Below are 22378 nucleotides of genomic sequence, written 5' to 3'. Positions count from 1 at the left end.
AGTGGTTTTAATGCAAAACGCAGCAGGCTGCAATTGGCACAAGGGTGGTTTGTTGTGATTCTCCCTGAAGCTAATAGCACTGAAAATAGTGAGATGGAAAAACTCAAGTAACTAATCCTAGAAAAGAACTGTACATGTACAGTAATTACTGCTACACTGCACATGTTACAGCAGGCAGGCTAGAAGTGCTTCAGAGGCTGCACACCAGCGACTGCTGCTCTCCTCACCTAATGTCACCCAGCCAAAAGACAAGTCTCTGGGCTGAGCAAAGTGTCCACAGTTCATCTACGGTCAGTGAAGGAGACTGTGAGGAACTGCCTTCTGGTCGTGTCCATTTCTTCACATTACCTGCAGTCCTAGCTTGGTCAAACGCAAGACTTCTAAACAAGTTAGATGATAAACTAAATCCCATTCTAAATGATGTAAACTGCTTAGTTAAACTGCCACCCAAATTTAGGTTCTTCATTTCCTTAGGGGCATTTAGCACTAATGGTATGGAAAAGTGATCTGATTAAATCTTTAAAGCTCCTATCTATCTAGATCTCTTAGACAAATAAAGGTGGTGACCTCAGTAAGTATTCCAGGATCTCTGGAAGCTATGACTTTATATCACTTTTTAAAATGGGCCAAAATTGTTCTAGCTCTCTCTGGTGATTCTGAAAATGTTACTCTGCAGTTAAAGTATGTTGTTCTTTTAGTCAGACAGGAAAAGTTCTTTCTGAAAGTTCTTTCTGAACTTTCATCATAGCTGTCAGTTCTAAAAGCTCTGGAAATGAATATAACCTTGGCAGTTTTATATCACAGTTGTTTCTGAATACTGGCTTCTAAACACAATCATTGTTTTCTTAGTGATTCTCTCTAGGAAAAGACCTTTCATCTTGAAAAATACCTTGTCATTAGGCTTGTGATCTGCAATAGCTCCTTGAATATAATACACAAGAGAATCAATCAATCCATCACATTCTCTCATCTTTTTCCTTCCTTCTGGGCCAGCAGAGCTCATGTTCCTGCACAGGAAGGAATTGGTAAGAAAACATTTAGTTACACATGTTTCTTTGTGCCCCTCAGAGAAACTTTTAAGGCTAAATCTTAGATACTGAATTTAAGGATGAGCAATTCCATTCTTTGGAGTTGATCAAGTAAAATAATATGGGCCTCTGTTAAATAAATTTTCACTTTAGAGCACTCCCAGGCAGTAACAAATACTCCAGAAAAACAAAACAAAACAAAAGGTTGTTGTATCTGGATGGGTAAAATAAGACCCAGCTCAAACATTTCTTCAAAATTGAATGAATCCTTTTTAAACAGTCAAACAGCCTAGACTTTTTTCCATTATTTTTGTTACCCTTTTTATATTTGGAATAGTCACCATATCAAAATATCAGAGGAAAAACATCTGTAAAGTTTTCCATGCATACAAATCTCCTTTAGCATTAACCTAATCCAAGCCAGCTTTTGATCTAATTTCACCTATCCATAGGCACGTTCTGAGATGTTCAGCAGCATTTGCAGATTAGCTGTAAAATTTCATATCCTAACTTCATTCTTCTGTTTCAAAACTAACCACTGAAGAAACCCCCCCCTTTCTCACTTGATGATAACTCATCTTAGCTACAGGCCAAATGTATGTGGTAACGTTTTGGGAAGTTCTCCAAAGCAGAGCTAGGGGGGATGAGAGGATGGGAAGGCAGCCCGTTCCGCGCGTGACACGGGCAGCCCTGCCCCAGCTCCGGGTGGGAGCCGGAGGGGATGACTCCCAACGCGACGCCCTGCCAAAGGAGCGCGTGAGAACTCCAGAGCTTTGGCTACAGCCAGCTGGGAAGATTCCCTTATCGCCCCACTCCCTCTCAGTGCTCTAAGGATGGACCAAAAGGCATCAAGCACTTTTCCTTGCTTAGTTTGCTCTTTTGTCATTCTCCCTCGTGGCCTTGTTACTGCATGGGCTATAACTGTTGGCTTCCCCCAAGCCTTCAGAAGGAGAGTTGCACGAGGGATGAGGAAGGGAATGGCTTCTGCACTTGGTCTCAGGAACACCAGCTGACTGAGCCAAACGCTTCTTTGTGCCTCTCTGGAGTTGGGGGCATTTCTGGCAGTCTATGGCTTCCCTGCTCTGCTGAATGCCCTCTCAGTGCAAGGCCTTCAAGCCATTAAGGCAATTCTCAGAGATTTTCACAGCCTGACATGTAGGAAATGGATTGGGAGAAGGAAGAGGAAAGAATGTGGCGAGAATATACTGTGCAGTGTTGGTTCCTAGCTTCCCAGGTGGCAGGCATCTAAGCAGGAAAGAGCTGAAGACACCAGAAAATGCTCCAAGTTTGGGAGAGGAAAATGCCAGGGCAGATGCCTTCTGCTGTGCTACTACAAGGACTCTGCTGCTGCTGTCGGTGCTTTTTCCTCTCTCCCAGACCAGGAAGCAACTGTTCGCACTGCTTTCAAAAAACATTTAGTGTATTTTGTGGTAAGTGGAATACAACTTTAAAATGAATAATGAAGATGACCTAAAAGCTCTTAAAAAGCCAAACACATACTTTCTGCTTGAAGTTTGGCTGTAAATAAGCTCCTGATTATCAAGGAAGTAATAGCATTTACAATTTTGAGGTATAATTATTTTTACAATGGAGGAGCTCTGAATTGTGGAATGTTGGAATTACACCTCTAGGCCTCATTATTTAGGACTCCAGCAGTTCTGCTGGCCAGAACACCGTGTGCCATATCACATTTTGAGTTCTTTGTTTGGAATGATACTAAATACAATCCAATACAAGAATCCATGACAAACAAAGAGGGAAATGTTCCTTTAGAAATTTTCAAGGTGTTTGTTTTGCAAGCTTAGATACGGGGTGGAAACTGCATTTCAATAGAATTTCATTAATGATAAAGCCAGTAACACATAACTTACAACTTTCCTGTGGTTTATATTTGTAAAATTCATGTGGTATTTTATAAACTCACAGTACAGTTTTTCCGTGTCTCCTCCAGGGAAGTACATATTCAAATTAAATACTAATGCATTACAATTACAGTTTTATTTTAGGTCATGTTGTTACTAATGTCTCTATTTATGAGTTTAGTTTTTCTCTCATGGCTTATGATAGGCATCACTTGGGAATTAAATTTTACCTACGCACGACACGTTTGAGACATGTCATCCTTTCACCAGTTTATGGGTATGCTGGCAGAAATGTACGTGTCACAGCCTTTGCAGTACATAGCAAAAATAGTTTCTAAGGCACATAGACTAAAAATACTGTTGAAAGATAAGTGTGGAATTCCCCTTACCAGAGCCACTTCAGCTGATACAGCATTTCACTTGGTCTCAGAACGGTTAAGGTCGCTAACCCTTTGACAACTGATTGTGCTGAGCAGTTGTGCAAGGAAAGGCCATGGTTTGCCCGTGCCCATGACCAGTGCAATAGCTGTGGCAGGCAGCTTAGTCGCTCGGGAAGCAGGGAAGAGCGGGACTCAGACGGACAGTTCTGCTCTGCAGCAGGAATGAGTTGCTGAACTTGGTTGGGTGAAGTAGCTTGTGCCCATCAGACAGGAGTGTGTGTGTGTGACCACCTATCCCCTCGGAGACAGACACGTGCGTGTGCGAGTGGGGGCGCAGGCAGGCGGCCGGGAGCGAACACAGGCGGCCTCTCCAGTTATCCTCCATCTTCCTCTGTGTCCTCATTACCACAATCGGGCAGGGAAGGAAAGGGCTCCCATTCTCCTACCCGCCCAATTACAGCCATAACCACTTCACTCTCAAGGGAGAGTGAGAGCTTGTTTGAAGATGGAGAAGAATATTTCAGGCAAAACCTTGGGGCAATGGGTTGGCAGTGGAACGTTACCTTCTAATTAAAGCTGAGGGAAATTCCAGGAAAAAAGTTATTAATTTGGAAAAGAAGAAATAGAAATATTCCTCAGAAGTCTCACAGAAGAGCTTATTTCCTTCTCTCTTAAAAAAAAAAGGATAATTTTGAAATAATAGCAACATTATGCATAAAAAATTGCAAAACTGACTTGATCCTGGCCTCACACAGGAGCTGGACTCTCTTCTAGCAGAGCTCCTGAGGCCTTGAAGTGCCCACAATTTAGGCACTTGCTACAGCTGGGCTGCCCCACAGCCACTGCAGCTCCTGGAAATGCTGCAGTGACACTTCAGGCCTCCTAAAACCTTCCAGACTGCTGTGTTTGCTTGCATTTCATCAGAAGGTCACTGACAGAAATACGTCAGTGGAAAAGGGAATCAACTGGAGCCAAGATCAGGAGTTTTCTTACAGAAAACTCTTGCTAGACATCTGTAACATGCATTGGTACTGAATAGTTGGGAGAATTCAGTTTGAGGGAGATTGTTGCTTGTAGGGATGCTCTCCTTGGAATGACTCAGAACGTAAGTTTTCAGATTCTGTAGCCAGTAAAAATTTGAATTCTGGCATATCCAAAGATCCTAACCTTGGCCAAACTATAGTGTATGCTAATGTGGATGCACTGTCTTCATCTCTGTGCCTCACTTATCTCACCCAATACTTATTTCTTCTTTCTTGAACACATGCACACTGTAACTACATCTGCAATTGATGCAGCCCCTTGCCTATCTGCTTGTCAGGTTTATCAAGACTCAGCTAAACCCCTATTGGAAAATATTTTATGGTCCAGAGATACAAGGTGTATATAAGGAAAAAGAATTGTTACACAGTAAAATAAATAACAGAATGATAATATCATTCAATCATCATTCAATTATATTGCAGATTGAATCAAATGAAAGGGATACTTCCTGCAAGCCCACATTGAGTCACCCACTAGATAGGCCATGAAGGTTTTTGAACAGCTACAAGGGATCCACACTACTGACAAGAGGAGGGTTTTTGCTCCTAAGACTCATTCTGCCAAAAGTGATTATTTGAATTTAACTTAAATTATGATACTATTTCCTGAAGCAGTTCAGGAAAATTTATTCCCTTCATGCCTTACACAGTTTAAAACAACAGAGAGGGAAAGAAATCCAGGGATCTACTTAGTAACTACAGGCACCAGCCTGCAAGCTGCTTGCTTGAAATAACAAAATTCCTTTCAGGAATTGGGGGAGTAGATAAGCTGAAGAGGAGACAAGAAAAGATAAGAATGAATGGAAATAAACCTAAAGGAATGGCAATAGTATGTAAACGGCCTTGGTTCAAAGAGTCGTTCTCATCAGTCCTATTTGTTTTACAGCCTCATCTAGAAGCTTCCATCACAAACTTGAGCTGCCGTTATACTTTTCAACAGTCTGAGAGTTTTGGCTTTACGTGTCAAATGGAACTACTTGCCGAAACTACAGCCTTCCATGGGCTTTTTGGGTCAGCACCTAATTTACAAAGCGATTACAAGGGAGCTGGGACAGACAGAGGGTGAAAAACAATAAATAAAGGCAATATGATTGCTATCCTGCTGGCTGGGGAACAACACACAGAGATTTAGCTGACATTTCTGAAGGCAGTTACCTAAAATGTTCCACAGAGTTACACATGGGACCATAGGATGCTCCAGTTAGAGAATATTTTAAAGGGAAGACACACTAATGAAACACAGGAGTTGTGTTTAGATCTTTAGCTTTAACACTTCTAAATGAAAAGCTCTTCAGGAGGAAGAGTGACCAGGAAAAGAAGGGCTGAACTTTCCAAAACTTACAAGGCAACACCCAGAATAATTTACCCTCAGCAGAACAATCACATTCTGTCATTGAAGAACAGAGACACCTTGCAATGCAGAACTTTTGGGAACAGGTATTTCAAGCTAAAAGTGGAATGAGATCATTATCAGCATTCAAGGTATAATACAGACAACCAGGTTCTAAGCCTTCCTTTTATTTCAAAATAAGAGTCATGCCAGGAATGCACTGCTTATAAACAAAGTTTAAACCCATATAGTCTGCACGCTGTTGGCATTTTACCCTTTCAGACTGGAAGATACTTAGCCGATCCATTCCTACTGGAACTGGAAACAAAACTAGGAGGTGTAGTGCTTTTAGGCCATACCTATAAAATCCAACAAGAGTTGTCTTGCCTGCAGAAAGTCTGCAGTACTGCTCTCCAGAGTTCATTATGCCAGTTTTACCTATTTGCCTGCTTGTCAGGCAACCAACGTACTTTTTTGATTTGGCTTACTTTGCCTGCTCAGGGCACAGTGCTTTTTATAATGTTTCCGCAGTGAACAGGCAGAAAACAGTACCATTATTTATTCTAACTGCAAAATTAGCTGGTGTTTGCAGCTTCAATTTAATATATTATTTTTTTTGATCTGCAGGTCCTGCAAAATGCAGTGAAAGCAAAACTTTAAGACTGATTACAGATCTAGAGCAATAGAAAGGGATTAGCAAATCCTTCTGAAGCTGGACTTCCTTATCACTCTGACTGCACACATATCCATAATATTTCTTGAAATATTTGATTAGCAGAATTGTGAATGTTCTTGTCATTCACTCATTCCAATATTAGTATTTGCAATACTACCATCTGGATGTGGATACACTTCCCCTCTTGCAACTCTGTCAAAGAAGAGGAGAGCTTTAGTTTCCTAGGGGGTAAATTGTGGGCACCATAGATACACCCATGTCAGATGACAGGGTTAGATTTGGACTGTGGGTGTCCCTGTCAGTCAGTGGTTTTATGTAAATTTTTGAAAAGCAGTTCTGGCATTCTTCCATAGCTAAGTACTGTACTATGCATAATGTATTGCACTTCAAAGTACTATTTTTGCCCTGTAATAGAAGCTGCAGGCTATAAACTTTATTAACATGCACAACAAACATGTTACCATTACAAAAGGAAAGACTAATTACAGATTTATATTTTGGCAATTACATATACTCTTTAAACATCTTTATGATGTGCTGCCTCTTTAGTTTTCAGCATTTCTTTAGGGAGAAGATTTTTAAAAAAATACATGAGGAAGGATACTTTTCCTGACTTAACATAGGACGTGTGTTTATTTCCAATGAAGAGAAGGAAAATGTTTCATCTTAAAAATCTTGGATAGATGATCTGTACAAATACAGTAAATCTCATTAAAATTATTATTTACTGGAAAATATGTGGGCAATCCTGAAATAACTTTAGCCATTAATTTTCAAGTCCTTTTTGTTCTCCTCTCAATTATAATTTATAGTGTTTAAGCTCTTTAAGGGGAGGAGGACTATAACATGGACATGACATTTTAAGAATATATGTAATTTTCAAAGGTAGTAAATTTTAAAGGTAATCTTCAAGCATTTAGGTAAGGTCAGTTTGAGAGACTTTTTACTAAGGTTGTAGAGCTACTGCAGCTTGAGAGGAGCCACAGTCACTGATTTTTTAAGAGTAGGTATATTCAGAATCTATTTTTGTTCTAAAAAACCCCAGCTTCTGTTACTCCTGATTTGTCAAGTATTGAGTTGTGTCAAGTAATTTCTGTCTCAGTCATATCTGTTACAGTGTTGTGAACTAGCCTGCTTGGAAGTTCAGTTGGACAGAAGGAAGAAAAAGAAGCATTGTGTTGGTAAGCTTATTAATTCTTTAACTGAATCTTAGTGATTTTTACCTTCTCTATTAGTGCCTAGAAATGGCATCATCCAAATATTTAGGATTTGTTTGACCGTATCTAAGGCAACCCAGCTTCTGTTATTCCTGACTTGTCACATACTGAGTTGTGTCAAGTCACTACAACAAGCTTTGAACGAGTAATACAGTTGCTAAAACTGTGAATAATTCTGTCCCCACATGCTGCCTCATTGAGAAGAGACTTCCAGAGTCCAAAGACAAGAGCAGGTAATAAAAGGCACCTAAGGGCACCATGAAGAGGTGCAGCTGAGAGTCATACTATTTTCCATGCAGATGCGGCTCAGGTGAACTGATATGTAAAGACAACCTTCCTCATTTCGTAGACAATACCACTAGTGTTAGTTATGGAAATTTTATCATCGTTCATAGTTAATGTTTCTATTATATTATATTATTTATATATTATATTTATATATTATATAAATGTATTTATTTTGAGCCATCAGAGTAAATAAGAGATAATTATTACTTAGAGCTGAAGTTAATTAGGGGTTAGAGGACTGATGGGTGTTTCTGCAAAAAAACTTTCTGCTTTATTGTTGAGTATTTTGTTCAGCTATCACTTCATTTGTGCTCTGAAACCACTTAGGAGTCAGATACAGAGCTATTTTACATTGTAAGAACTCATGAAGTACAGATGCAACTATTCCCCTATGGGACATATCAGCAAACAGTTATCTGTTAGGAAAAACATTCAAGATTCTATTTTACATTCTTGAACTCTAAAACTCAAGCCATTCCTCTGTGCTCATATAATTGCTCATAGGTTATTCCCACCTATGTCCTTTCATGAATTTTTGAATGTATGAATGCCCTGAACTAGCTATATGCAAATAGAGCAAATTTTCTTTACTCTTAATAGAAGGCCAATGTCTAGTCAGGGAATTTGTTTATATGTATGTCACTTGTTTGCATAGGATCAAATTTTCTAAATGGATGTATGCGATGATAAAAAGAGTTGTTACTGTCTATAAGTGTTTCGTTACAGCATAACTAAGAAATAGTGCTTTAAAAAATAAACCTTACTGATTTATCGGTTATAGACCTCTTCTCTACATAGACCTGCTTGGTTTTGCTCTGTTACTTTTCAACAGGCACATTCAAAAACTTGCTCTGCCAATCAGAAGTACAGACATATATTCAAGCCAGGTGCAAGACTTTTAAGTATTTTGTGTTTGTAGAGGAGGAAACAAAAAAAAATGTAGGCATGTTTCTATGCAGTTCCAATGGACAATCACTTATTTGCTCTATATAGTTTAGAAAGGAAAATGAAACAGGAATTGTTTCTAAAAGGACAAGGGGCTTGTAAGCAACACCTATATGATTCAAAGAACTCGATTATCCTATGAAAGTGTTAGTGATTGCATCTTACAACTCTAGCTTTGAAGACACAGACTTTGAAAGTCACCATGCTAAATATCTGCCAAAGCCTTAAAAAAACTCTAAAAGACTTTCAGACTTTCAGAGTTTACAGTTTATTTCAAGTTACTGTCAGCTCTTTTCCAATGCTATCTGATAATATTATTCCTACCACTATTCTAAAAAGCTTTGTTGGTATTATTATCATCAGTCAGGGGCTAAGTTTTCACCCCATATCCACAACTGTTTTATCAATGAAGGATCTCTTTGACTTCAATGCAACCATGAAAAAGGTTTTTGACTATCATCTCCAGTAATGCTTCTGGAGCACCTATCACAGCTTGTGGATTACCCATCACAGGAAGCTACAGGACCTTTATAAAGAAACGTCATTTTTATTATATTGATCAGTAATTATTCTGATCTGATACACAGTACTTGTTGCATTTGAACATAAGATCTGTATGGAAACTCTTCTCTCAGAGATATCAGAGATATCAAAATGCAAAAAAGTAAGATCTGTGCGGGCTTATCATGATTGTCTGGGGTACTTATAGACTGAATGCTCACCTCAGGCATCCCGTTGCATTGTAGAATATATCAGGGTCAGGTAAGACACTAGACTTTGGATAATCTCTATCTGGCCAGCCAGAGTAGGGAATGAGGACAGTTTCCGTCAGTGTCTGGAGGGCTTCTCTGATCAACAGGTGCTTCAGCTGGTCATTGGAGGACAAATTCCACAACAAACCTGCAATACCCAAAGTTAAATCAGAGTGGCAAAAAGATCTCCGCACAGTTTGAAAGACCTAATCAGAAACTCTTTGAAGTTAATGAATGAAGGAACTTGTCACCACAGGACATCATACCAAGCGTGATTGCACATAAATTCTGGAGGCTTTTTTCTTGCTTTCCCTAATGAGATAAGCTTTTTGGCATTCAGTTATATGTGGATTAAATGAACAATATTGTTCTTCCTTTATCCTGAGCTATTGTAATTCACTGTAAAAACTGGTCAAAAGGGTGCTAAACTGACAATCCAAAGGATCTGAACCACCCTGTGGAGTTTCCATGCCTGAAAGCATGTGCAGAGTGGAGCTTCTTGTACTGAACATCATAGAAGTTTGAAATAGGCGTCTATTTATTCATATATCTTCTGGCAAAAGAAGAGGAAAGAGAAGGAGCAACAGCAAAATCAAAACAAAAGTCAACCAAAAGAAGCCTGTTTATTCTTCTGGGACCAGCTCCATAATTTCCAAATTATGGCAAAAAAGGTAAAGTATGCTGTCCTGTAGGATAAGTAAGGCTCATATGGAATCAGAAACACCGGCAAGGGAAACATATTATGACAGAACAGCACAAATGCATGAGCACAAAGAAACTAAGTCCATTTTGAGTTAAAGGCAGACACCTAGAACAGAAGTCAGAATCGCTGAGACAGAGTTTGGGATGTTGCCATGTTATAAATTTTCCCACATAAATCTGAACTTTACCCACGAGCAAAGACACACTGAATTCTCTCAGTGACATTGTGTGTGTGAATGAATTTGTTCACATTAAAAAATGTCTTTAGGAGTGGGGTCTTTCCTTGCAGTTATTCACTGTAATGTATTTATAGTGCCATATTTTTCCCTTAGATGGTTATTTGTGAAAATGGGTGTGGTCTCCTTATAATTTTACATTTATTTTTATGACAGTATGTTTGTGCTGTAATCTTCCCTGCAGGAAGAACTTTCTTTCATTTCTTAGATTTATGCTGCCTGATAACAAGATCAAGAGGTTAGATACTCCCTGGAGGCTCCTCTGGCTTACCTTCAAAGGCTACTTTTTTTTTTTTTCTCATGCCACAGCCATTTTATTTTCTGTTCTTTAGTGTGCTCACTAAACACAAGGAAATGTCATTCCTGTCTTGGCTCCTGCACCTTCTCCAAGTGACATTCTCTCTTATGGTTCAGGAGTATCCCCATTCCTTCCTAAAAAGATTTGAAAGAAGTTTGTTTCTATGTCAAACAAAGAAGAGAACCTATGGTTCCTTTTCTTCAGCTGTCTCCATGTTATGAAGCGAGCAAATCCACTTAACGTGATCCTGATGAGGGCTAAGAACAGATCACATAAACCCAGAAATTGCACAGAGAAATCTGACAGTTATTTTCTGAATGTGAGGATTAGGTAAACTGGTCCAGGGCAGCTTTCAAAACACAGTACTGAGCACATACATAGACATTTTAGTGGAAGCACTGGTTTGGTGCTTTCTGTGTGCTCTCCTGGACGCACAGACTGTGTGGCAGAAACAGCACTGGCTGTAAGTTACATTTATCTCCAGGCTTTATCATTGCTTCTACTGCTCTCATAGAATAATACAAGGCAGTGCATGGTGGTCCTCAGACTGTATTCCTCAGCCTAAGTGTTGGCCTGCACCTGCATTTCTGATGTGCACAGGGGAACATGTACAAAGGGAAGAACAGCTGCATGTTCTTATGTGGTGGTGGAATTAATACCAGGCAGTCTTTTTTTTTTTTTTTTTTTGATTTTGGAGACCTTTTCCTTACTTTCCTGTTATTCATCAGACTTTTTTAGTTCTTGTCAACATGCTGAAAGAGATAGAAAGGAGAGGAAGAGCCAGCAGAACAGGTCAGAAGAGAATACAGGCCTTCAAAATATGTCCAGAGATATACCATATATGGTATGATATATCATATATGTCTTGATATTGTCACATCTGACTCAGTTGTGCACATGAGAAAAACACATTTGAGCCTCAGAAACTTATTTTTAAGGTTGCTGGTTAATTAATACCAGCAATGTTAATATAGGCAAAATATTAAATCATACTTCCAACAGATAGTGAAGTACTATCTGTGGAAGACTTCTGTATCTCAGAGTTTTAATTTCCTTCAACAATATCCTTACCTTCATGTATTTTTCTAAGGTAGAATACTTGGTATTATGCTTCCTACACAGCAGTAGAAACATAAAAAGCTTGTTGGGCTTAAACATTTTTCCTAGGGAATATCGCACACTTTTGACCTTGAACAGATGTCTCACTTTCACAGTAATTCAGTGTAGTACTATCAGGTACAAATATTATTTTACTGATCCCTATAGGGGAAAATGTTCAGATAATTACTATATCATACATCTGGAAATATCTAATTTACAGTTACAAAGCAGTCAAACAATAAGTATGATATTGTAAGACAGATGGCCTTCTCATGCTTAAGAGATGAAATTCCTAAGATTCTGCATTAAACCTTTCCTAGAAGTGTATTGTTACAACACTACAATGCAATTATGTGCAGAGCTATAAAGATATCCCATGAGTCCTGTAGGAAGCCAAAGATAATGAAAAAAAAGAAAAAATAAGAAACAAAAACTTGTAGGTGAGCCATTAATTATCCAGGGAAACTGAAGCAATATGTCTGCCCCGTGGGAGGGAAATAATACACCCCTCATCTGCGAACAGATTGGAGCCCAACTCAGCGTGCTCCAGCCCTCTTAGAGGAGAGGCACACAGAGATATGCATGGTTCTTGGAAAGGCCTTATGGCACACTGCTGCTCTGCACACGGCAGTAATTCTGGGAGGTTCCCAGATATCACTGAACATGCCAAGATCACCTGGAATACTGACCTTAGTAAGATGCATACTGACTGTCTAATTCTCCTTTGCAGCATGCACCTTGCCTACCTTTGAAGTGTGGGCTGAGAAAGTGGCTGGAAGCAAGGTTAAAGAGAAATGCATTCAACCTGGCTGTTCTCTACCCTCAGAGCTTATTAGATTGCTGGAAGGATTCCTCAGGTGCTGGCAAACATCCTTCCCAGCACCATTTTCACCTAGTGACTTAAGTACTACTTACTGATTGCACATTTGATCTTGAACAAAGTACAAAGCTTTTCTTCTATTCTTAAAGTCATCCCTTGCAGCTGATAGTGTAAAAATATATCAGAATATTTTAACACAAATGACAATATATGATTCATTATTGTTCATATATTTTGTTGGCGTGTTGTATGTTTCTGAAGCAAATATTCAAGTTCAATGACACAGTAACTGCAGAAGGAAGGTGCCTCTGCATCTGTTTTCAGGCTGGTGAAGGAGAGCACAGTTATAATTACAATACCTATACCTGCATAGTCACAGTCCAAACTCTGTCAGAAGTGAGGGAACTGCTACCAAGAGCTTTTTGGCCACTATTACACTTATGTGTAAATGCACTGAGAGAACGCACTATGCGATAAATTATCAAATGACCCAATTCTGCATCTGCTGAATGTGAAAAACGTTAAGACATTTTAATGTCACAGGGCTGCTGAACTGAGCCAAAAGAGTCAACAATACAAAGCTTTGTTCCCCAGCTTAGGAAGCAGAATATTTCAAATACTTTAAAGAATGCAGAATTACAGAAGGTCTCAACATGTCTTTGCTTCAAGGCAAGGCTGCTTGAGACCTATATCTTTTAAAGCACTGTTATTTTAATCTGATGTCTTTAAAGACCACTTGAAATAAAGCCCCATTCATTTACTCATTATGTTTTCATCAGATGATTGTGAAATATAAGCTTGCTCTTCCTCTGCATGCTAACTAAAATAAATAAGGGTCATGGGTGGTTGATTTCCTAGAGATGCACTATGGCTAAACAGAAGTACAGGGAGGAAGGGGCTGGCACACCCCTTTGTTGCCTGCTGCAAAGGCAGCAGGGTAGTAATCACAGGTTTCTTTGAAACGAATGGTGACCATTTCCTCCTACCCTTCCACCTACTAGACTGATGTACAACAAGAGGCAGAACACAGGGTTTGTGATCCAAAGCCATCTTCCTTCAAAATCAGAATGGGCCATTACTCTTTCTGACTGTTCTCCCTCAGGGACACTGGAGCAAAAAGGGCGAGAATGTAACCTCTGCAAGGATTTAACCAAGAATACAGGTTGCACCACTGATATGATTTTATATGATCTTATATGATGCCATATAATCTTTATGATCACAGAAGCTCTCTCCTTTGCACATAGAAAGGAACCAAAAAAGTGTTTTCTGCTTGTCACAGATCTGCAAAGGTAGACTGTGGGATGTAAAGCACCAGGAGTGAGAGGGCTCAAAGCAGACATTGTGACTGTAGGGTTTGTTGAGGGTAGGTCACCTGCTTTCCATTCTCACCATCTGAGTGTTCTCGAGTACAGATACAACACAGCTTCCAACAAGAGTATCAGCAACACAACTCTGCTGGCACCATAGTGCCAAAAAGTGAGCGCTAAGCTGCTGTGGAAGTGTTGGGCATTACATACAGTCTGGGGTACCTCTGGGACTGCCCAGATCAGTGCTCATTTCAATGGTTCTGAAGGATTTGCTATTTGGACCTTCACTTTCTTTTCTGGAATAGTGAGGACTTTGAGCTCCCTGCAACACATGCACACAGGTAATTTATGAAGAAGCTTTAAGAAGGAAATGCATCAATTACTAGCCTCTTACTGCTGTCTTAAAAACAAGGGGAAGAGCTTAAAATGGACAACAAAATAGATAACAGTGTCCTTTTAAGTCATTAGTAATTAAACACTGGTCTAAGGAAACAAGCAAACACCTCACATAGAAAGCCTGTGCACTACCTGCGTACTTCATGCTTTCAAACACAGAAAACATCACCTGTTATTTGCTTTTTAGTCTCTACATCCTGGGTGTATCGGAGTACACGGAGCAAGAGTGGAATCCCTTTCTGCTCTGACACTTCCAGCTTGTTGTCATTGTCTTCATACACCAAGTTTCTCAGAGCACCGCATGCTGCCCGCTGAATGTCCTCATTCTGAACGTCCAGAAGCTGTAAAAGTTTGGGGATACCACCAAGTGAGAAAACCTGCAAGGAAACAAAACATCGTTAGATATTGAAAATGACAAACTACAAAAACAAACAAAAGAAACCCAAAATGAACAAATCCCCAAACCCTAGCCAAACCTGCAGGGACTCCTACTTGAAAAAATTGAAACACAGATCTTTAATTTGACATGACTGTAACTTTTGGGCTTTCATGTGAGCCACTGTTAAAATCCACAGCTAAGGGAGGCATCATATTTTAGGAATTAATGTGAGGGAATTAAACTAGATCTCTTACAGCTCTGTCACAGATTTGTACTCTTTGATGAGACATTCAATTGCTCTGTATTTTAGTGTCTATGTTGGTAAAATGGACAGGAGTGTAACAGTGCACCTCTGGTGATGCTTGGGATTTATCTATGGAACATTTATAAGCTGTTTAGAGATTTGTGGATGTGAAATATTCCTGAGATGCCAAGTTGTTATTTTTTTCTTAGCCTCTGATCTGATGGAAAGGCAGTATTTTTCTTTGTTACCTTTTGTGCATGTTTTGAATGTGTGTTAAAAAAGAATACAATTCAGTCTGCACTTCTCTGTGGCATACTGAGAAAAGTCAAATAAATGTATACTTCAAAATATAGACTGTCATATACTATAAAATAGTTAACTGCTGAACCACCCGCATCTAACAAAGACAGTACTCTTCAGTGTTTGATTCTTTAAAAAACAAGGTTTTGGCCCCAAATGAATTAAGAATTAAAAGGACTTTTTATTTCACAGCAGCTGTGGGGAAATAAATAGTTTCCAAATTCTACATGTTGTGGCAAATGATGAATCCCATGTGAGCTATGATGTGGTATAAATAAGACTTAGTTTCTTTAGGAATTATTTTACTATAGAAAATAACTTATATTCATGTAAGTTGAGGAACGGTTTCCTCCAGCATATCAAAATGCCATATGGTTTTATGGACAAACTCATCCTTGTATAGAATCAATAGTACATGAATGACTTAGAAATGTGATATGGTTGTTTAGAACAGTTCAGAGTTTAATGATAAAAAGAATTTAATCTGGCTAACAGGTGCTGGGAAAAGGAAGAAATGAAATGCAACAAAACCTTTTGCCCTTCATGCCATGTCAAATTACACTGCCTGCCTGTCTTTCCTCTGATTCAGTTGAATAAAAGGTAGAGTTTCTTGCTACTACACTGCTGACTTGCTTCCCCTTGCTTTCAACAGTCATCTAGATTCTATCACTCAGAAGGAACTACAGAAATGGACGTCTTTGATACTGATTCCTTTTTTTTTCCTTTTTCTTTTTTTTCCTTTAAACATTTATGCAAGTTTTCTGTTGGTAATTTTAACTATAAGTGATCTATGGTTCTTGTAGAACAAAGTGGTGCTATTTGAACTCCATATGCTGCAAATTTACAAAAACTATTGGTCTAAATTCTCGTTGGCAGACATGATCGGCCAAAACACTGTAAGACCACATGGACATAAGAAAAAGTCACTAGAACCACAGACTATCAGGTAACAGGGAATAAAACATTAGGAGACACAGACAGGAATGCATGTTGAAAGGCTTCATAGGAACATGACTGCCTACATGAAGAAGTATGATAGGCACTAAATAGAGCAGCTTAGCTAGGATGTGTGGGATGGACAGGAAAATAGAAGATGGCTCCAGGCTGACTGCTCCAGTGTGAACTCTTCTACTCATCCATCTGTTTTTCAGGGAAGCTGTCTGAGAGATGTCTGAATAATAAACCACCTTCAAACATGCAATTCAGAAGCTTTGTCCTGAGACTGAAGTTAAGGCTGCTAATTATGCTACTGCTGAGCTTTCTGCAAAGCAGCATATTTTTCTTTCACCTGCTTTGATCTACTGTGAAGCAAGTTAAAGCTACCAAAGGAGTGAGTAATGCTGGGCTGTCACTTAACTGGACTGCATATGGAGAAAAGGCTGAGATTATATTTAACTAATACAGGGTAAGTTATGAAACCAAGTAAATTAAGAAACTTTTAAAATGGTTAAAATAAAATAAAAAACCATCTCATGTATCAATATACAGAACTGTCCAGCCAGAGTACCATAATTGTATCCTAAGTTTAAAGGAAAGTATTTCTGATATGTCCTTTTGAGAAAATTATAAGAGGTTTATCATTAAACCATGCTTTGTATTAACGTGCAGTCCTAACAAGCCCTGAAGCTTAGATATTACTTCTGTACCAGTGGTGTCAGCATGCCAGTCAAAAATGAGAGGGGACCAATTGAACCATTTTTATATTAAGACATGCAGACTACATGCAGTCTTATGCATAAGACTGAGAATTTTGTTTATCCTAGAAAAGGGAAAATTAAGTGAATATAAACTTAGTAGTGCTGAAATATATGAAAAACATTGTAAGAAAAACAGAAATAGAGACTTTTTTGCTTTATTCATAAAGATAGGAAAGAAACTACTTAACTTAGATTACAAAAGGGAGACGTTACACTTCATTGGTCAGGGCAGTAAGATTGACTTGACCACGGGTTCCTAATCAATGGCTTTTTAAGAAATTACTCAGAAACATCTGTCATTACAGATGGTCTGAATGGGTTCTGGATTTTCCTTCTTATCCTACATGCCCATGTTTCCTATTACCAAATGCTAAAGACCAAACTTTTGCTGGCATAGGTCAGTGTAATTCCACTGATTTAAATGAATTTGAAGAAAAAATCAACATCATAGCCAAAGGAAAATATTCCACATTGGTATCCTACAAGGTTTCCTGAAATATCTTTTTTTCATGTTGGCATGCAGTGCCATACAACATAGAAAATTATTTGTTCTACCTAATTGAAGCTGGCATAAAAATAATTACTTACTTTTCTTCTGGCTTCTGCTTTCTGGAAACATTCATGCTGTATGAAAGTCACTGCAGGAAGTATCCTAGCTGGTGACTGTGTATTTTCACTCTTCAATATGTTGACTGCATGCTCTAGAGTCATCTCCCCTTCTGGGCTCCTTAAAGTACAGACACATAAGAAGAGTGAAGCAAGACTGAAAAGAAAATCATCATTTAGCTTGTGAAATTTCTTGTAATAGCAGGCTCTTCATGATTTCCAAGAAGCTTTAGTTTTACTTAGAAAATTATTCCCTTCCCTAGTAGCAGAAAATACTAGAAATCCTTTGAGCAGTAGTAAGTTGCAAGGGGCAAAGAAAGTTATACATGGAGTTTTTGCAACAGGAGGTTTAGGGTAAAGAAAGTCATGCCTGAACCTATAAAAACAAAATGGAAAAAATAATCATATGAAGGACAAAGCAGGCCAAAGCAAAATTACAAAGTCTTTTACTGATGCTGAAGATATCCTGGTATATATTCTTTTTCTCATTAATGTGATAGTAGCTTTGCTATATTTGTTTTTATGTCTTTCTTCAGTTTCTCTGTTCTGGACTCAGTACAGGTGAGCCTTTGCTTTTTGGGTTTATAAAATTTGCCCCCATTTGAAATAGGTGGGCAAAGACTTTTCCTGTTGGTACAAAATGAAAGTGTGGTACACTAAAACAAATGTGTACATTGCCTCTAGTAGGATTAAAGATATATGTATCCATCTTTCCTGAAGCTGCCAACACTTTGCCTCGCATGGTAATTGTATTAGACAATCATGTCAAAAACTGGAAAGAGGAATCACAAGAACCATTTTTGGGTAACATAAAATAATTCATAGCACAACTGAATAGATTATTCAGGATGCAGTAGCTGTAGGATATGTGGTCATATTCTCCAAGCTTTCTATTCCACTTCTCCTTCCAACAATCCTCACCCAGAAAAAAAAAAAAAAAAAGTTCTAGTTTTAGGTTGAAACCAAATAATTTTGTAGAATCAGATCACGGACTGGCCAGACAGGCACCAAAAGGCAGCTTATGAAGGAAAGTGAAACAACAGTCACGGGCAATAGATCCCTGCTTCAGAGCTACCAAAATTAGAACATTTTTTTGAAAATCATCTCAGCAAGTACTTCTAAACTCCTATGGAAAAGCGGATTCTTAAGTAAAAATTTGTTTAAGTTCAAATTCTGAGCTTTTTTTTTTTAAACTAAGATGAAGATTAAGAAAAAAATGCTCAGAAAAATGAAATATGAAATGTTTCAATACTGATTCAAGAGTATGTTGAACTAAAGCATGTGCTTGTGGACTGCACCAGGAGTTACTAGGTTATTCGGCTCTGAGACTATCCCAATAATGGACTGCCAGGAGCTAATGAACCTAGAAGTTCAGGTTTGCCAGAGCTGTGGTTGAGCAAGGTAGACAAACTAGGAGAAAATCAGGCAGATTTCTCATAGATAGACTTTCTACCAACACTCTGAAATCAAACTGCTTTCCCTCAAATATTTGTGATAAACTTGCAAGGTCAGAGGCAGAAAAGGATTTTGCTAGAATTTTCCTTACCAGCTTTCACTCTCAATCAACATTCGTTATTATCAGAGTTTGTTCACAAGGCAAAAGATAACTAGTATGGCTACAGGGACTTCAAAAAATAGCAGTCTCTCTTCCCAGGTTGCAAATTAAAATACATCCTCAGGTTTTCACACGCCTTTATATTTCCATTTGTTATAAATCAGGTTATTTTCTGTTTTCTAAGATAGTGTTCTGAGCAAATATGCTGGTATACAGGAGGCGAGGCAGGCTTGTGCAAGACAAAGATGAGAGATGAAATGAAAGGGGCAATGTGTTGACGATGTCAATGGAGAGGTTAAATCAAAGTGAAATTGAATACAACAATTGTTAGTATTTCTACTACCCTGAGCTCTGTGTTGGCAATGCTTGCAACTTTCAGATTTTCAGGACTTAGTACAGCCCCGACCCAAAACAAAGCAGTTACTAAGTTACTCCATGTTGCAGTTCTGATATACTGATCAGGAACCTACTTAAAGATCGGAAAGTAATGGAAACAAGACAGATTATCTTTCTTATTCTTTTAAGTGGAACAGGAGAACAAGCTTTTTGAGCTTATTCTTTTAGCTAGATTCGCTAAATGAACAAGTGTTTTGTGACTCTGTTCTTTATGTGCCCGTGTCTGCCTGCCTGTTAGTCACTGCAGTAACTTTGGAAGCCTTGCACCAGTCTCAGTCATCTTTTATGGAGAGACACAGATCTCGGATGTATTAAATAGTAATACATCCTCTTCAATCACTAGGGAAGGAGGCTTTATCTGCATACCTTCTAAGGCCTTCTAAGTGCATGAGCACTGCTTCGTGATCCCTCAAAGCACATCGGAGAAAATCTGTGTGGGAACTCAGCCTCAGGATGGCAGGGATGACCTACAGCCGTAAAGGTGTATCAGCAATCACACGGATGTATGGCCAGAGAGCAAATTCCTAAGTGCTTGTATGTGTAGATCTACACAGAGATGGAGAGTAGCCCATGATTCACCAAAATTGTCCCTTCATGGCTGATACTCTTCTATGTGTGGTAACCAAAATCTCTCTCTTGTGCACTCTCGTGCTAGGATTGCTCTTCATTGGGTAAGAATAACATTTATATTCTCTAAAGTGAACAATAATAATAAGTACGATTTAAAAGATGCAATATATCCTTTGGCCCTCAATGGCACTCACAAAAGGCAGAGCACCCTAACTTTCATTGAAAGAGAATTCTATGCAAAGATTCCCTCCTACCCTCAAAAAAATGTAAAGGCAAACTAATAGGCACACAGTTAATCAACAAGTATAATGACAACAACCAAATGGACTTTCAAACAATGTCTGTCAAACCAAACAATAGTCTGGCAAATAGTAACTTCATTTTAATTAGCAGAGTAGATAACTTTTGAGATACGTCGTGCTGCCTGATCATTTTGTCACAGCTCACAGGTCTGATTATGTGAGCAGTCGTCTCCCAGCTTTCTTCTGTAGTTTTCAGTAAAAGCTGAACTAAAAAATTGGAATTTAAGGAACTACACTGTTCAAAAGATTTCCACTGGGTCACAAATCTTCCACTTGGAATTTAAAATGGTCTCAAGAAAGCCACACGCACAATGACAGAAGATGGATGTTTATTTATACAGTGCAGGTATGAAAAGTGCTTTGGTTGACACCTCTGCAGTGAGACAGTGTCCACACCTGCAGAACAAGAACCAAAATTGCTTCTATACAAAATTAAAGCTGGTTGTGGCTTAAATGCTCTCAAGAATGTACTTCAAGTTAAATAAGTGATTGAGTCAAATGTGTTGTATGTCTGTTCGTAAGCTTCTTGAGAAACAAAGTCCTCCAATGTTTCAATATAAGTACTGCCAAATCTTTAGCTGTTGTCAGCTCCCAGTTGTCTTTTTTGAACTTGCTTGCTGTGAAGACTGAGCGCTTGGGGCTATATTATTAATACCAGATCTCTAAACTCCTGGATCACCAAGCAGTAAAAGTTCTGGTCCAGATTAGATGTGGGCACAAGATTATATATTTGGCGTGACTGTAAAATTAATCGTAACGAACAATATCTAGTTTAAGATAGGCAATGTCGCATTTGTACACAGCAGTATCACCTGATGTCTAACCCAATATAGTAGCACACTTAGAGAAGAAAGGCTGCCTTTGGAAAAGTGAACATATGCAACCATGGAAAAAAAAGGATATTTCTTAATAATATTGTTAGTAATAACACCCCAAGTGATGTACATAACAAACCCTGCGATCCTCTTTGGATTATGAAATAACAACATAAACTGCAGTAAGCAGTGTAAGCAATGATCTTCTGTTTACACAATGGTTTGCTCTGCCCCTTGAAACTTAGAATTTAGAGCTCTCAAAACATTCAGATTTTTCTTAAATGAAAAAAGCATTCACTTCTTAGAGGATTCACCATCAAAGGATAAATTTGCTTTTTTTGAAAATGGATCAAGTGATAGAAATTCTGAAATGTTCTGTGAAAAGAAAATTCAGGAGAATTTTTTTTTTTTTTTAATCTGAACACTTCTAACATTTTAAATAATTTTCCTGGAGCCTGTGGGGAGCTCTGGAAATTCCTGCCATAGAGCTAAGACAGTCTCAGCTTAAGATTATCCTCAGGGTTTGTAGATTCTCATGGCGGTGAGAAGCGTTAGGGTCCTGAAATTTAGAGCAATCTGTGCTCAATATAGGAATGGTGCATTTTAACTGTAGTCTATCAAAACCTAAAAGTTCCCTTGAAATGATGAAGGACTTTTAACGAGAAACTCTAAAACTGCCAAATCTGCCAAACACTGTTTCACTGGCAGATTTCTGACAGATTCTAGTGAGAATCAGTGTTGAAAACATCTGGTTTCTTATGAGGACAAATTCTGCCAATACATTAGTGTTTAGGTTGTAATGATTTAAGTTATATATTGCTCAGGATCTATTACATGTTCCATTATAAATTTGATTAAGTTTTGGCAACAGAGTCCTAGGGTTGAACAAGAGCTGTGGACCCTGCAGTACTTACGCATACGTTTATTTTTCCGCTCTTTCCTCTGTTGCATTGGAAGTGAATTTTTAAAAGCAAATCTACTTTTTGTGTCCTCTGCACTAACATTTTATGCACTGTGCTGGCTAGTCAACCAGTAGCTGGCAGTCTTCCTTTTGTTTTTAAACAAATGGACCCATTTCAACACTGAAGTCCCCAGTTAAGTTTGAACCAGAACAGATTCTTCATTATGCT

General features: G+C 38.5%; 1 protein-coding gene across 1 annotated transcript in view; it reads right to left on the bottom strand.

Moving 5' to 3' along the window:
- The window catches only part of PKP2 (plakophilin 2), a 39175-nt gene that overhangs the window by 7151 nt on the left and 9646 nt on the right, over positions 1-22378 (bottom strand). Inside the window, exons 4-7 of the mRNA XM_088521537.1 lie at positions 17593-17731; positions 14554-14761; positions 9492-9669; positions 890-1007 (exon numbers count right to left, since the gene is read on the bottom strand). Coding sequence (XP_088377663.1) covers positions 890-1007; positions 9492-9669; positions 14554-14761; positions 17593-17731 — 643 coding nt within the window. The remainder of the gene's footprint in view (positions 1-889; positions 1008-9491; positions 9670-14553; positions 14762-17592; positions 17732-22378) is intronic.

The sequence above is a fragment of the Tinamus guttatus genome, unplaced genomic scaffold (assembly GCF_059628265.1).
Source record: "Tinamus guttatus ecotype Peru unplaced genomic scaffold, ASM5962826v1 Tinamus_guttatus_pri_ptg000125l, whole genome shotgun sequence".
Classification (NCBI taxonomy): Eukaryota; Metazoa; Chordata; class Aves; order Tinamiformes; family Tinamidae; genus Tinamus; species Tinamus guttatus.
Note: the sequence above shows the minus strand (reverse complement) of the source record. Positions and strands in the feature narration are given on the sequence as shown.